Here is a 17,845-nt window from a genome sequence, read left to right on the forward strand (position 1 = left end):
CCCCACAAATTCTGAGGTCCCCCACAAAATCCCAAGTTTCCTCCCCCCAAACCTTACATGTTCACAAACATGCAGATGAATTTGGCACACAATCACTATCACATAATGAATTATCACAATTTTGTCAATAGCCTTGGACTATGTTGCTGGAAATATCTAAGATAGCTATGTGACTTTTGGAAAGTTAGTCACCCTAAAATTTAGTCTCTTTTCTTTAAAGTGAAATTAAAATAAATACCTTTATTTCACCTGTTTGAGGAAAAGTGAGATAATATGACAGAAGTTTACATGTTATTTTAAAAATTATTTAATTGGTATTCATCATTCATAATATTATAGTACTCTTCACTTATGTTAAACAATAATCTTTGAGGCCAAATGTTCTTCTGAAAGGGTTTGTTGAGCCATATGTTAGCCAGATAAAGGACCAGGTCCTGAGACATACAGTCTAAACCGCCAGTAGCAGGGCTAGAAGGGCTAGAAGACAAACATGTCCACCATCGTGGGGCTGATGAGGCTCTTTCATACAATGAGTTTGGGAAAGAAAGATGTAAGTTGTTTTGAAAGAATTTGCATTGACTATAGATAAAGAGGGTGAGAGAAGGTGAAGCAGGGCTAATTCTGAATAGTTGCATAGTCCATAAGGATGAAGTCCTTGCTTTTTTGTATTGGTTGTGGGCTACCGGTAGAAAGTTCATGAGTAAGCAGGGTATGATGGAGTCTGGTGTTTGGCTCTAGATAATCATGGAACTAGCCACCTGGAAAAGAATTCAAAGTTTCAACATACATTCGAGAATGTAAGCAGTCTTTTGTTGGTTTTCAGCTTGCAATTGCTAATTGATTAACCTCTCTTATCTCTTCCTTCCACTCTCTGGCCTGCTGTAGTTTAATTTAGGACATATCAGAATTTTCTCCTTGTTACTTAGTTATAGATGAGTGTATACTTAAACTATGAGAGAGTAGCAATTATATTTCTTAAAATATATTTACGATGAAAAATCATTTTTCCTGAAAACCAAATCCATTGAATTGTACTATAAAGAAATTATTTATATCTGATCACAAAGCACTTGACAAATCCTAACTTAGGAATTCTCTAACTCTTTATTGATGGTGGGTGTTAGTAGAAAATGCTGGATCCAAGCATTTATAATCATTTGTGAGATACAGAGGTATAAAAGTTAATGGAGCTAGCTGCATGGTATCATTTTTATTGTATGAATAAGCTGATTTATTAAGAACAAACTTCATGAGATCATATAGTAAGAGTAATAGGACTAGAATTTAATGCACTATAACATTAAATAAACATAATTTTATTCTTAATTGCCTCTTTCAAACATTAAATTACTTGGATTAAATCTTTAAAAACTGTAATTCTTCATTTCTATTTATTCTTACACATAAAGCGTTCCTATGCAGGTAAGAACCTCCACCCAGAAAACATATTTTTGAGAATTAAGTTTAACACATATCAGTGGCTTGTATACAGTCTCTACAAAACGATGATATACTAAGAGATGAAATTTAATACAGGTACGATTATCAGACTTATTAAAAGATCTAGTAACTTTCTTTCTGCTCAGGGACATAGTGTAAAGAAAGGGTAAGTGCCAATCACAGATAATTATTGAATACCACAGTCAAATTATCGAATACCACTTGGAACTTGTTGAAGAGATAGATATAATTTTAGCATGGAAAGTAAAACTATTATAGATTCTAGGGTAGGGTTAATATGTCTGGTTGGAAATTGCAGAGAAAGATTGGTGAATAAAACAAATTATAGCGAGCTTATTTCCTCTCTGTAACAGGCTCTGCAAAGTGGAAAAAGATCTTTTTTATTTTTAGAAATTTTAATTTTAAAGCTATTGACATATGAATATTTCAATATATATTTTTGTTTTGTTTGTTACTCTGAATAAATTGAACAATTGACCTAATGATATAGATACTTGCTAGGTGTAAACTGTAGATTATTTCCAGAATTGACTTTCCACGCATCAAATGTGGAAAAATAAAATAATTAATGCTAATTGATAATTACCATTTCAGACATTGTGCTAACAATTTACCTTTGTTACACTAGCATTTTTTAAAAATTTCATTTAGACCTAAAGCAGATAGAATAGAAACAATCAGAAGAAAGAAAAATACAATTATATATAAGGGAATATACATCACTACTTTAGCTATTTCCAGGTATTAAGATATTATAAGACTTTCTGTAATGGCTGGGTTTAAAAACCATGAGTAAACAGAAAAAAATATTTAGAACAGAAGATATTTAGTAGAGAGCCAGAACTAAATAATATTTAGTTAATTAGAAAATATTCCAATATTTATTATCCTACAAAGCTGAGATATTATACATAGTCTATAATTAATCTTACATATTTTCACCTTGTAATGTAAAGAAATACAAAGCAGAGATATTTATGACTGGCCTGCCATCTCACAAGGCTAGAAGCCAGAATATCTGGTTGTTCAAATCCATCTTAATTTCATATTAGACTTCTCTTAAATTTGGAATGAACAACAGGAGATAGATAATTTATGAGATGATAGACTATCATGGCTAAATATATATCTTATCTAACACCAATTCAGGCTTCATTAGCTAGCATCAGTGACCTGCAGCCTTGATACATAGTATTTATTTGCAAATGCAAAGAAATCTAAGCCTGGAAAATTTTATTCACTCTATGCTGTTTTCCATACACAGACTTCCCTTTTACAAAGTACTATTCTTTCCTACTTTTCTTTTCCACATTGTATTCACTTTCAGTTAATTAAACATTGCCTCTAAAGCGATTTCTGCCTAAAATGATCTTACATTGGCAAAAGCTGCTCAGATGCTCAGATCGCAATACAATTCTTAGAATTCTGACAGAGAGTGAATCTCAATTTACTTTATGTACAGTTAAGTGTTACAGATACCAATAATGTAAGTAAAATAGAAACATTTTCTTAATAGTCACTTCTTTTAAATCATTTTGTATGTTTAAGTCTATTGCATACAGAATCTCATATTATCATGAATATTTTAGGAAGTAGTTATTGCTGTTTTGTTTAATATAAATAACCTGCATAATTGACTCAATGTGTATATATAGATGGTAACTTCTAGCCATTGTTTAAACATCTAAAATAATTATTTCTATGTTTTATCTGCTTCTTAAGGTCCTGTTTTGTGGCTAAAATAAAATAGCAAAACAGCCCCTGGAAATTCTTTCATTCTGATAGTATTTTTAATAAATATTTTTAAATGAATATCTCCATGAATGCATCAATGCTTTAAAAAAATCTTATTTATAAGAAAATATAAGATGTTCATGAGACAATGAAGCCCTGAACTTAAAATCAGAAGATCTGGATTTTCTTATTCATTTAGCCACCCTATCTTTTGATTGGAGCATTTAATCCATTTACTTTAAAAATAATTGCTGCTAGATATGTCATTTTATTATTCATGGTTTCCCCCCCCTCCCCTTTTTCTTCTTAAAGAATTCTAACATTTCCTGTTATACTGGCTTGGTAGTGATGCACTCCTTTAGATTTTTCTAGAAGTTCTGCCTGGGTCACTTAACAATTTAGCAAGTTACTTAGAATACTCAAGCCACTGTTCTCCTTATCTGTAAAATGAGGATTATATCAACCCTGTTTCTTGTTGTAAAATATTGATTATGTTTTGTTAATTGTAATGTTTTCTTAATTAAAATATGGTCTAAAAATATAAATTTGATATGTAGAGATATAGATATAGGTACGTACATGAATGTGTATATATAGATATGACATACACACATTTTTCAAAGATAAAATATATGTAAACTTTTATTTTTGAGAGAACAAAAAGTGGAAAGAGCATTACATATCTTAATGGAGAATAAAGCACCAGAGAATATGAAAAAAGAAAGCTGTGGAAGATAAAAATAAGCCAATTTTACAATTATACTTAGTTAGAACACTTTAGCTAGCTGAGATGAAGAGACACACGATTTTATTAAAATAGAATTAAATTATTCATGCTGTGTCAAAAAATGATTATATATATATTTTTAATTTAGAGAAGAATATATCACAATAAAAGCAAAGGAATAGTTTTATTTTACTAAATATTTTTGCCATATTAGCTTATAAAAGATCTCACTAAGTTTAAGAAACAAAACTGAAAATATTAAAAGGTGGAATAACTATGATTTTTAATACTATATTTCAATTTTGAATTTTATTGATTAACTCTCTACTAAAAGGATATCAGTGCTCTTCCACTTTCTTCCACTTTCCTGTCCCATGTTTTATTTGTTGTCTGGATTTCATCTTCAAATTTTTCTTCCTTCCTCCCTCCCTCCTTCCTTCCTTCCTTCCTTCCTTCCTTCTTCCTTTTCCTTTTCCTTCTTCTTCCTTCCTTCCTTCCTTCCTTTCTTCTCTCCTTCCTTTCTTCCCTCCTTTCCACTCTCTCTCCCCCTTCCAAACCTCTCCCTCTCCATGCCCCACCCTCTCTCTCTCTCTCTCTCTCATTATTATATCCTCAATATCTTCTGGTATACTCTTTTAAATACTTAAGAAAGCTGTCTGTTTCTTTTATACACCAATGTACTCTTTCAGGGGATTTATTTTTCCCTAGATCATTTAGGATTGTTTTATATATCCTCGAAATACTTCAAATAGCAATCTCAATGTATCAGCTTATCAGCATTTCCAAAAATATAGAATGCTCTTTTGATCCACAGATTTATTCTTCTGTTATTTCAGAGAAATACCTTTATATTATAAATGTTATTTTTTTATTTTCTTGAATTTTCTTTTTCTGAGCAATCAGTTATATTGAATCATATTTTCAGTTCTACAAACCTGTAGTTGTTCTCTAACTCCTTTATTCTGTATTTTCCTCTCTATATCATCCAAAGCTTTTCTTTCCTCTCTGACAATAATATCTATTTCCATCTTATTTAATTTTTGTTCCAGGATGTTTCTAATTTATTAATAGTTTTTAAATGGGATTATTTGTGTTTTAGCTCTCAAATTTCACCACCCATTTATTCTCTGTTCCAAACAAAATTACAAAACATCCTCATGTGTCCTCTATGTGTGCAGTCTTGACCAGATCTGGAGTTGTTGCCCATCCTTGTGGAGACAGTGGACACAGAGGTTTTTTGTCACCATTCATGCATTTGTCTCAAGTGAAAAGGCATTCTGAACCTATGAAAAGGCAGACATGATTAATTGTGATGACTCACAATTAATGCATTTCTTCTTTGAGACCACCTCAGTGGGCTTGTCCCTTTTTTCTTTTAGTAGAAACATTGAAAAAAAAGCTGGAATAATATTTAGATAGGAGAAACTTATATAGAACTTCACAAGTATTACACTGTGATGCATGTGAATTTAACCTTCCAAGAAAAAGCAAGCAATGTGATGACTTGAGAACTTTAATTAGCAAGTATTTAATTGTACCTTTCTTCCCAAGTGAGAAAATGGAAAACAACCACAACAACAAATTTCACATGCTTGTTGTGTTGGAGATTTAAGGCCTATAAAAAAGGAATATAACCTATAAAAATAAATTTTATTTCATCATACTCATTAGTGTAATCAATTGTGCCCACAACTTCTATTGGCTACAAATAATGGGAGTGAATTTTCATTGACTCCCTCCTTATCATGTTAGAATAGTCTTTTTTCCCTTCAACCCAGATTTGGGTTGAGAGATGGAACAGTAGTTCTTTTTGCTTTTTCTTATGGCTTTGGAGGAAAGAAATAGAATCATTTTATAAATAGATTTACTATTTTTGTGTGTGATCAGACAATGTTTATAATAGCTTTTTATAGAAATTACCAATGTCTTCTTTGTAATTTAAATATATAAATAGTCACTATCAATTCGTTTGCTGAAGTTTCTCTAGTTATCTCTATGAGTTGATGAAAAGCATCCTCTAATACATTTCTCAGAGAATCAACCTTGGTACAGTATTCCTGAGTTCTTTATACTAAAAACTTTAGGCTTGATACTTGAAAGACAGCTTAGCTATACATAAAATCTTTGACTTGAACCTTATTTTTTTGAGTTCCTTGAGAGTAAAGTTAACATCCAGCTACTATGAAGTATCTATAATTATTGACTGCTAAAGTACTATGATTTAACTATATCTAGAAAATTTGTGTTTCAGTTTGTGAAACATATAGAAGATGACTTTAATTTTTGAATTTAGTATTAGCTTTTTAATAGAAGAAAGAGAGCAGAGCAAGTTATAGCTTGGTAGATATATTTTCCACATGTCAGTGTACATCTAGATATAGCAATCTAAATTAATTTAATCAAAAAGTTATTTAATCCAGGAAATAAATACATCGAAATAACTATATTCCAAAGTGTGACAAAATTAACTCATTAAACTATAGTCTAATATTTTTTACAATTTTGCACATAATGCTTTTGTTACTTTAGTTTCTTCTCAAAGATTACTCAATGATATTCTGTAACAATCATTCTCGAAGTGTGGTTTAGAAACCCCTGTGGGTTTCCAAGATTGTTTAAATATGTCCATGAGGTCAAATTATTTTTTAAATATACTAAGCTATTATTTACCTTCTACTGTGTTGACATTTACATTGATAATGCAAAACACGTCTTGCAGAAAACTGCTGGTGACTTAGCACAAATAAAGACAGTGGCACTAAACTGTACTGATAGTCATTATATTTATGTTTCTATGACTTTGCACTTATTGGGGAAAGAATTGCCAGTTTCACTTAAGAATATTGTTAATGAAGGAGGTTAAGATTATTGTTATGACACTTAGACCCTTAAGTACATGTCTTCCTAATATTCTGTGTGACAAAATTACAAATACTCATAAAGCACTTCTACTGCATACCAATATATGATGATGGACTTGAGGAAACATATTTGTGCATTTTTTTTAGTTGCAAACTAAACTAGCCTCTTTTTTTTTTTTTACAAAAAGTATCATTTTCATTTGAAAGCGCAGCTGATAGACAAACTCTGCTTATTCTCAAAAATTAACAAGATGAGCTTGTAACTTTAAGAAAAACAATTGACAATTGTTTTCAATGATAAAATTCATCTTTAAAGTAAAAATAGGATTTTGAAAAATATATATTTGCCTCCCTGAGCTTGACAGCTTCTCAATATTTAGAGATTTTTTGATGATATTGCTGATGATATTAACAAATACATGTCTCATATTGTATGAAATGTGTCAACATTTTGAAGACCAGCATAACTGAGTGAACAGGTATTTTCCAAAATGAACAACATATGATGTTACCAATTTAGGCATAGTTAAAAGATCCATTCAAAGTGCAAGATAGACTTATATAGTTTAAAGTAACAGTTTAAAAAGTTCATTGATATAGATTCCACATATCCACTAAGCTTCGAGAAAATACCACTTATCAAATTTTATTGTAACATTAAATATTGTTCAAAATTATCTATAAGAATATTAAAATTCTCGATCCTTTTCTAACTATATATGTGTATGTGTGTGTGTGTGTATAAACTGTGTGAGACTGGATGTCATATATTACAACTAAAACAACAAATTAAATAGATTTCATAAACAGATATGAGAATCCAGGTGTTCTGTATTAAGCAAAACATGAATGAAATTTGAAAAAATATAAAATAGCACTCCTCACTATTTTTTGAATAATATGGATATTTTCATTAAAATATTTATTTATAATAATATATTATTTTCATTTTAACTGATCAATAAATAAATATTTTAAATATGTAATTTTACATTAATTAGTATTTTTTAATTTATATATCAACAGCTGTAAACCACACATACAAAATTTCTTTGAGAACCCTCCATTTTTTAAGAATGTAAAGAAGTCTTGAAACCAAAATGTTTGAGAACAAACAATTCATTTATATTTAAAGATATTTAATAAATTTCTATTTTCTAAAGGTAAAAACCAAATTCTTAACATGGCATCAGTTAACAATATGTCATAATCATATGAATATTTATTTAGTTCCTCAGTCCCATTATGTTCCATTTTGTGAATACATTGTGTTTCTCCTCTTTAGAATGTTCTTCCCCATCCACTTAACCTGGTTAATTCTTTTTCATCTTCCGGTTTCAGCTCAAGCAGCACTTCCTCAGTCTCTCCTGAAACCATTCTCTTGTACTTCATAACCTTTTCTCTCTTTCTAATTATACATTTATTAGTGAAAATATTTGATTAATGGATTTCTTTTCAATACATGGGAAAACCATAAAAATCAATAAGCATATGTGTTTTGGCTCACCATTATATCTGTTTTTCCTAACAGAATGCTTATCACAGAGTAGGGTGGGAAATAAAATATTAGTTGGTGAATAAATAAATGGATGAATATATAAATTGATAGAGGGAAGTGTAAATCAGTAAAGAATATGACCTAGCATGAATAGCTTTTTCAATAATATAAAGATCCTAGATAAACACTAGAAAGAAATATATCAGATTCATTTAAATCATTCATTTATTTTCCCTCGTGTATTTTTATTACTACATCTTTTCGTTGGCCATTTCTTTTACAAAGGAAATAGGACGTAGAAATAACTTACAATGACTTTTAGTTATATTAGCAAGTGTTCTTGAGCAAGCTTAGTAATGAGCAATTAATGGCAAATGACTTTTTGTATTTCATATGACTTATTAATTTCTATAAATTATATTAGAATCTTATTATTTTTATGTGTCTGTTTTCCTATAGTCTCATCTATTACCTCTTTTGGCCTAAAAATCTATAGTCGAGTAACACTTACCTACTTATATTTCCTCCATATCTCCCTTTTTATTAGTTTACCATTATACGTTATATACTTTGTTGTAAATATATAATTTATCAGTCACCCCTTGAGAACTTTCACTCCTTAAGGGCTTAGACCATATTTTATTCATATATGTATCCACAGGATGCAATAAGCTGTTTAGCACCTGATAAACACTCAGTTAATGAATATTGGAATTATTGAATTACACATTTGATAAATGTCATTACATATTCCTTAATAAAGTTTTATTAAATTCTTCTAGTTAAAACTCAGGTAATGGGAGAAATCAAGATTGCATTGAAGAAAGAAATGAAAACAGATGGTGAACAACTAATAGTTGAAATTCTTCAGTGCAGAAATATCACCTACAAATTTAAATCTCCTGATCACTTACCAGGTATCTAATTTTATAATAACGAGCAATATAATATGTCTAAGAATTCTTTTAAAATACATCCTAAATATTCTGGAAAATGCAAACTAAAATTTGGGCTGTACATCAAATATGTCTGAAAAAATGTGAAGTAAGAATTAATTTCTCTTATATAGACAAGTTGATATTTCACCAGTTTTTAGCTAGATATTTTTCAACACATAAACTTAGTGATGTACTTAATATAGAATAGGAAAACAAATTAAAATTTCTAAGAAAATTTGTGTATCTTTTAATCATTTTATGTTGTCTGAAACAAATTGAACATAGTCTGCTGACTATAAGTTGTTGGAGAGCTCTCAGTATACAATTATAATTTTTTCAATAGGATATTGTATGATGAATGGACACTTAACAAGCTAAATTTTTATTTTCAGATTTGTATGTAAAAATATATGTAATGAACATCTCTACCCAAAAAAAGGTGATCAAGAAAAAAACAAGAGTCTGTAGACATGATCGAGAGCCTTCATTCAATGAAACTTTTAGATTCAGCCTAAGCCCTGCTGGACACTCTCTTCAGGTAATTCTTTATTATACAGTTACTATTTTAAAATTTTTATTCATACAGTATTTATTTTCTATTCAATTTTCAATATTTATAAACTGAGCATATACTATGTTACATTTTATAAGCCTATTAATTCTTAGAGATATTTTCCCAGGGACCCTTTAGACTTCCACAGCCCACTCACTCCATCCAATCAGCTACTGAATTGTCTCTATTCTGCCACTAATCCTCTTTGGATTTTCACCTTTGTTACTCAAATCATTTCAACACTATATCTAGCCTACATGCCATCAAGGTCTTACCCTTTTAATTCATTTTGTGATACCGATTGCAGAGGTAGCTTTTAAAAACACTGGTTATACCAATTCACAATCCCACCGATAGTGTATGAGGGTTCCTTTTTCTCCATATCCTCGCCAACACTTGTTCCTTTGATTTACTAATGATAGCCATTATGACAAGTGTGAGGTAATATCCTATTGTGGTTTTAATTTGCATTTCTCTGATGATTAGTGAGCTTGGGCATCTTTTCATATGTCTGTTGGCCATCTATATTTCCTCTTTGGAGAAATATCTGTTTTGGTCTTCTGCCTATTTTTTAATTGGATTGGTGGGATTTCAAATTGGTACTGTGGGATTTCAAATTGGTACAGCTACTATGGAAAACAGTCTGGAGGTTTCTCAAAACATTAAAAATGGATAGACCTTTTGACCCAGCAATTGCACCTCTGGGTGTTTATCCAAAGAAAATCAAAACAATAATTTGTAAAGATCTATGCACCCTTATGTTCATGGCAGCACAATTTACAATAGCCAAGATGTGGAAGCAACCTAAATGCCCATCAACAGATGATTGATAAAGAAGTTGTGGTCCATATATACAATGGAATATTACTCAACCATTTAAAAAAATGAAATCCTACCATTTGCAATGACATGGATGGACCTAGAGGTTATTACACTGAGTGAAATAAGTCTGACAAAGATATATACCCTATGATTTCACTTATATATGGAATCTAAGGAACAAAAAGAACAAACTAATCAAAAACAGACTCATAAATACAGAGGACAATCTGGTGACAGCCAGAGGGGAGGATTAGGGGGATGGGAGAAAGGGGTTAAGGGTTAAAGAAGTACAAATTAGTAGTTGACAGATGGTCACGGGGAGAGAGAACAGCATAGGAAATGTATTTAGTATTAATGTCATGGCTAAGTGGAGAACCAGAGAAGAGAAAGAGAAATTAGGGAGATCATTTTATAAACTATACAAGTGTCTAACCAATGTACTATATACTTGAAACTAATAATAAAACATTTTTTAAAAAATCTAGAAGATATCAGATGAGAGATTTGCATTTTTTACTGAATCTTCAAAGGTAACCTTTATCAGTGCCTTTTCAGCTATTGATTTTTTTTATACTTTAATCTGTTTTCACTGAGTTGCTATAAAGGTTTAATAAAGTCATGTTCATTAAACAACTTGATATTTCTAAGTAGAATATTCAATAAAATAAAGTTTGTACTTTAAACAAAACAAAACACTGGTTAGGTTACATTAAAGCTCCTCAATGACTCACCATTATCATGATTCATTCAGAGTCCTCTAAAGTAAGTTCTAATTGTATTGATTTAATTTCATCTCTGTGTGTACCCTTCCACACACTTTATACTTCATTTACATCAGAATCTTTTCAAATCAGGTTAAGCCTCGAATTCTTTGCTCATATTTTTTCTCCCCTTCAGTATTCTGATCCAACTCTCTTCACCCATCACAATACTCCACATCTTTCAATGTAAATTCAGCCCTTTATTGATGAAGATAGATGTAATTTATTCATCATACCTTATTGAGGTTACATTTTGCTTATCTTGTTAGGTGACCAATCCCAATCTGTCTTGTACAATAATTTATATACTTTCTTGTCATTGGTTGTATACAATAAGCTTCTCTAGGGCCAGCCCTCATTTTTATCGCTCTTTGTTCCACAGCCTATAATACTATGCTTGTACATAGTATGTCTTCAATAGATGTTGAGATAAGGAATAAAGAAAAAGGAGGAGGAAGGAAAGAGATGATAAAATGTGGCAAGAGAAGTCCGTGGTACTGGCAGTTAAAATAAAAGCCTGCACTAGAGACAAATATAAGAGATATTACAAAGTGAAAACTGCATTGAAAGGATTAATTTACATTAACATGGAAGAGAATAAAAAATTAAAGGAGACTCTGCAGTTAGTGTGAACAAATGTGTCATTGACAGAGATTAAGTAGTTAAAGGACGGAGAGAGAGAAAGAGCATGAGTTTGTTGAAATGTGATAAATTTGATAAGAAGGCAGGATCCATGTAAAAATATACACTGACATATGAAATCTCCAAACCAGAGGCCAAAAGAGATAGTCATAACTGGAAATGTAGATTTTTGAAGTCAGAAACATAAAAGTAAATTTTTAGCCAGGGGTAAAGCAAATTTTCTGAAGAAGATTCTGAAATAGGCGTAGAGTTGTCAAGGATTAATGGTTAGCTCCACCTACCATTCTTTCAATTCATTTCTAAAAAAAAAATTCTTGAATCTGAAATCCTATGAATTTCAACTAATGTTAAGTCTCATGTATGACAAGAAACCACTTTGAAAGTGCATATTATAATAAAATCACCAATAAAATAAATGCTAAATAAAATCATTATGTTCTATCAGCTTTGTAAATTCACTTATTTACTCAGCACACAAATAATTTTGTACGCGAGTTAATATTGCATAAACAATAAAAATGTACCTAGCAAAGTTCTTTTGTGAAACTTTTCATCAGTTTTAAGCCTAAACCTGGTTAGAACTAGCTGGGAATATATATCTAGAATTTTCATATCCTTCAGAATGTGTCTTTTCTTTTGGGAAATGTTGATGAGGATTAATTAATCTTATGCAAATCTTTTGAGGATATCTTTGTTATAAGTTCGCTTATCAGTATGCTTGCTACTTTCCCTCACCCTCATTCTTTCTCATTTGTGTGACTTCTTTGATGATCAAATGTCCTTAAAAGAGGATGAAAAATATATACATGTATGTATAATTTTGGCTCTTTTTTCTAGATTTTACTTTTCTCCAATGGAGGGAAGTTTATGAAAAAGACTTTGATTGGTGAAGCCTGTATCTGGCTTGACAAAGTGGATCTCAGAAAAAGAATAGTCAACTGGCACAAACTTTTGGTCAGTCCTACTCAAACACATTGAAGAAATAAGTCTGCTCAGGGTACAGAAACTTTTCTAAATAATCATAGATCAAGACTATAGTTGGATAACATTATACTGTTATGTGTCCAGTGGTAAATATGAAAGAAGAAAAAACAGGAAAAACATTCTTAAAGCCTTGTAAATGTATTGCTGTGGAACACAAAAAAGAAACTCAAAGGAAAAGTTTGTATATCTAAAACCTTAAAAAAAAAAAGACCTCTGAGACCTTAGATTTCTTGGGGCTGTCAAGAAAAACAGTAAGAAAATTTTTGATTATTTAATGCAAAAACTTTGAGCAGAGTTGAGCTAGAGCTAAAAGAAGAAGCTGAAGTTAATATAGTTTCTAATGCAGACAAAGGTAATCCTTTATGCAAAAGAACCTTGGTTGAAAGGAGAAAAACTGGTGTGACAAATCTGTTTTCAAAAGTCCAAAAATCTTTCTTCATCTTATCTTCTCAGACATTTAATGTTTTGAGATTCTGAAATGGAATATACCTACAATATGTGTCCAGAACTAGAAGTAAGATAGTTGTGCTCACAAGGAAAGGAGAACTGAAGATGTAGAAATTATGGCTTTTAGACTATATTGTACAGGTTTTCTCTGTGTCTAAATGTTACAAGGGTGAGTAACACTAATTTTGGAATCCATGTTGTATAAGCACATTGGTACAATTTGAGATAATGTAGAGCGAAGATAATATTAAGTAGAAATGGAATTTCACTTATCTAGAGATAAAGCCATGACCGGCTAACAAAGAATGTTGCCCTACAAACTATTGAAACCTTGCTTGAAAACATCAAAATTTCCACAACTTATCCACAAACCAAGATATTTTCAATCTACATACCAAAGGGCATAGATTAAATTGGTATGTTCTTAGGGCGCATGATAATTTGTTCTTTGTGGATTTGCAAATGAATGTATTATCCCACACAGTACTTTTCTCTTGAGTGATGTATTGATAGAGAAAATTCTTCCTCTGGCAAACAAATCATATTAATCTGTGACATTGATTAATTAAATTGATGTCATTTCCTGTTCTTCTATAATGTTTTTTTTTTTCTTAACACATCAACCAATTGTATAATGAAAACCTTAACCCTATGCTCAAGTTCTCTCTAGTGCTCCATTCTTCTTTTTTATGACAATAAAAAAGACAGTAATGACAGTAATCACAGTGCATCCATGTTGGAAAAATATGTGGAAAGTCAACATTATATTGAGGTTAAAATATAATTAGAGCTATTTTAATAGTATAAAATAAAAGGGCCAAATCTAAGTCATTAAAATGAAGCATCTTCTTCTCCATAAACCAAAAACATAGAGTTGCAGGAAATACACTCAGCTGGGTTTGAAAGTCTGGTTTGGGGTCTTGGTTCTGCCACTGACTAACTGTGTCACCTTGCACATGTCACTTAAACTCACTTTTCCCCCACTGTTCTTATTTGAAAGATAAAAGTAATTATGTATTCCTAGCTTTCCTAATGGGATGTTGAGATGGTCAAATTAAGTGATCTATAAAAAAAATTGAAAGCACATTTCCAGCTATAGTTTTATACACATAAGTGAAGAATAATTATTATGCAGCTTTTTATTTTTAAAATTTAAATGCAAAGTAGCATCTTCTAAACCAATGACATATGGACATGGATAAAAGAAGTATGTTAACTCCGAAACCATTTTTTCTCCAAAATATAAACTTTAACGTGAAAAAAGGTGAAGAATTAAATGAAAATTATTTGCAAATTGGGTTATTATAAATAAATGGATTATACTGATCTTATCCTATTCCCATACCCTACACCAAAATAAATTAAATTGCTTCTCAGAACATTCTGAGTCTAAAAGCCTCTTCTTATTCAAGGGTGAGGTTTTAGTGGTTTAGAGAAATCATCTCCAAATATATTGGTTGGATTTTGAACTTACTCATTAAAAAAAAAGTTAAATTTGAGAGAAATTGGCTAAATGTAAAACATTAAAAATTAAAGAATTTCTAATCAATCCTAGGTTATATATTTTTATTATATTCATTTAAAAAATATAAATGCACTCTTTTCCAATCTAAGAGAGAAGTCACTATTCTTTCCTCGATTTTTTACCATTGATATTTCTTTAAAATGGGCATAGAAGGAGGAAATGACTAAGGATTTGATATTGCTACGATTTTATTTTTGGAGACACCTAGATCTATTGGTGGTTGCCATGGATATTTCCAGCAGAAGTTAGCACTTTAGAAAGCTTGTAATCATCATTCATAATTGGGGAAGAAAAGACGATCTGACATAAAAAGGCTCTGCTATATTCCATTAAAAGGAAACTCTGGCTCACCTTAGGTCCTCTTCTGCAGCCACATACATTCAGAGGTATGCCTGAGAGGTTGTATGACCAGTTATTTTACTTCATTCCAGTTGCAATTTCTTTTAAAGTAATACAAATGGAGGTGCCACCAAAACAGAGACCATCTGTCAGTAGCTATATGGCCTGAAAGAGTAGTAGTCTTTTCATTAAAGGTGCCCCTCTGTTCCAAGGAAATGAACTAGTGTTGAGGCCAGGTCAGTCAAGAGAGTTAACCACAGGGCTTCTTTTTGTGCACCAGCATTCCCCTTCAGGAAGCATAAGATCCTGCCAAAGTGTGCCAAGTGTGCAGCTAACCAAACTCCTAGGTTGTACTGGAATTATTCTATGCAACAATGATCCTTACACGAATGCACTTCTGAATAATGTTGATTACCCTTCTTACAACAAAAGTATTTCTTTTTTAATTGCAAATAGGGCTCTTGGTATTTTTTACTTTTTTTGTATATATCACAGCATATAATTTCCCACTTTTTATTTTATTTTATTTTATTAGAACTAGCTTTTTTTAGTCCTAATAGAGATGAAGTTTGTAATCTCTAAATAACATGTGATTAGTCCAATTACAACACTTATACCTTGAAAATTCTCTTAATTTTTTCCTGTTTTGTTTAGTCATCAAAGACTGAAGTTGCTTCTTGGTTTAAAATTTGGTCCTAAGGTAACTTCATGGCTGAAGAAGCAAAAGTAGAATGAATTTTACAAAAGACAGGGATTTACAGAATGGTCATTACAGACACAGATAACACTAATTGCAAGAAGTTAGCGTTTTCTTGTTTTTACTTAAGATTAATGAGGTTTTTGGTGACTCTGAACTCTTTATTTACTATTTTGGTTTAAAAAAACAGTATCCAAAACTAAGGGACAGTGATTGTCTTTGCTCCTTAATATTGCCCATTTGTAATTAATCACATTAATAAATTCAGATTTTCAGTATGTCAGTGGAATTAATTTTATGGATCACACACATTAAAATTGTCATATTGTGGGACTATTATAGCTGGTAACCAGCTGATATTGATTCTTATTTTAGGAACGGTTGTGATGAAAGTGATGATAGCAGTAGTGACACTAGCTTGGTGGTGATGTGAAGTAAATTAAAATTTAGCAAATATACTATATTGTGCCCAATTTATTAAAAATTATTTGATCAATGTTTCATTTCATTAAGATATCACAAAGATATTTATAGTATTTTTTTACTTTATTATTTAAATCATAACTAACAATATTTTTAAAAACTTATTTTCATTGCTACAATGTCTAATATTCCAAAAGCAGCCAACTACAGCTATATATGTTTATAACTCTAAGTGTGACAGAGTGATTTTCCCTCTTTTTGAGCTTGAGATGGAAGTGAAAGAAAGCTCAATGAATAATTATGAGCTGTCTCTTTAATAATTACTTGCCTTTGATGTAAAACATGAATGAATGAGTGAAATAGATTTTCTCATTGAATACAACACATTGATGTTCTCTGTATGTTTCATGTCATTGTTATTTATAAAGTTACCCATTAACTCAAAATCATTTAATCAAACGATTCCTTATCTGATAGGTAGATTGAGAGCATTTTCTTAATTCGATACCCTGTATATAACTACACATTTGGTAAAATAGACAAAGTTGAAATATTAATTTCATTTGGCATTCAGCATGTGAATATGATTCTTGTTTGATTGTGTCTATATATTTGTTGGTGATGTGCCCAGGTGCTCCCACTACCGATTAATGTGTGTGCTGATACCCTAATAAAAACATATCTGATGTTAAAAGAAAAAATTTCTTGTCTAAAAAAATAAAAACCTAATAAAATTGATTTCAAAATAAAAAGTAAAGTACTTGGAGATATGTCTTGTTTCTAACTATATGTTGCATGCCGTGTTGGTGATTTGCTAATGTATTCTTTCTGTTCTACCCAAATATCTCTGGGAAATCTAATGAACAGACAAATACAAATTCTTGAGCTAAAGGTTGAATAAATGGAACTGAAATTCATGAGAATTGTATTTAAAAAATGCTTGTAAATCTGTCTTGAGTTTTACTCTATGTAAAAATATGTCTTGGTTTTGTGATTATATACAAGATGTATCTTGATAACTTATGCAATTGTGCTGTTTTAAAGGCTGTTGCCTCGGCCTTACTAATAAATATTGAAAATATCAACTTTGACTTCTTGTGTTTATCAACTTGATCAATTGATATGTAATATAAAAATAGAGTTTTGGGAACATTTTCTGTGAAAACTATATCATAAATATGTACATTCACCCAGTTTAAAAATGTATTTTAAACACAGCACAGATATAGAAAACAGAATTAAACAAATGTATGGCTTGATAAATTATTACATCGAAGACACTCTTATAACCACCACCCAGATAAAGAAAGTGAACTCAGCCAGCTAGCTACCTCATAAGAACTCCATGTAACCCATTCCTATTAGAACTCCCTCTCAACTCCTAAATGTAACTACTATCCTAATATTTATAATTATTTCCTGGTTTTTCACTA

At 30.8% G+C, this 17,845-nt stretch overlaps 1 protein-coding gene across 1 annotated transcript in view; it reads left to right on the plus strand.

The window, feature by feature from the left end:
- PCLO (piccolo presynaptic cytomatrix protein) overlaps positions 1 to 13,232 on the plus strand; it is a 349,327-nt gene extending 336,095 nt beyond the window's left edge. Inside the window, 3 exon segments of the mRNA XM_039849076.1 lie at positions 9,064 to 9,198; positions 9,612 to 9,757; positions 12,835 to 13,232. Of these exon segments, the coding sequence (XP_039705010.1) occupies positions 9,064 to 9,198; positions 9,612 to 9,757; positions 12,835 to 12,975 (422 nt within the window). The 3' untranslated portion in view covers positions 12,976 to 13,232.
- The last annotated feature ends 4,613 nt before the right edge of the window (positions 13,233 to 17,845 follow it).

The sequence above is a fragment of the Pteropus medius genome, unplaced genomic scaffold (assembly GCF_902729225.1).
Source record: "Pteropus medius unplaced genomic scaffold, Ma_sr-lr_union100, whole genome shotgun sequence".
In the NCBI taxonomy this organism is placed as follows: domain Eukaryota; kingdom Metazoa; phylum Chordata; class Mammalia; order Chiroptera; family Pteropodidae; genus Pteropus; species Pteropus medius.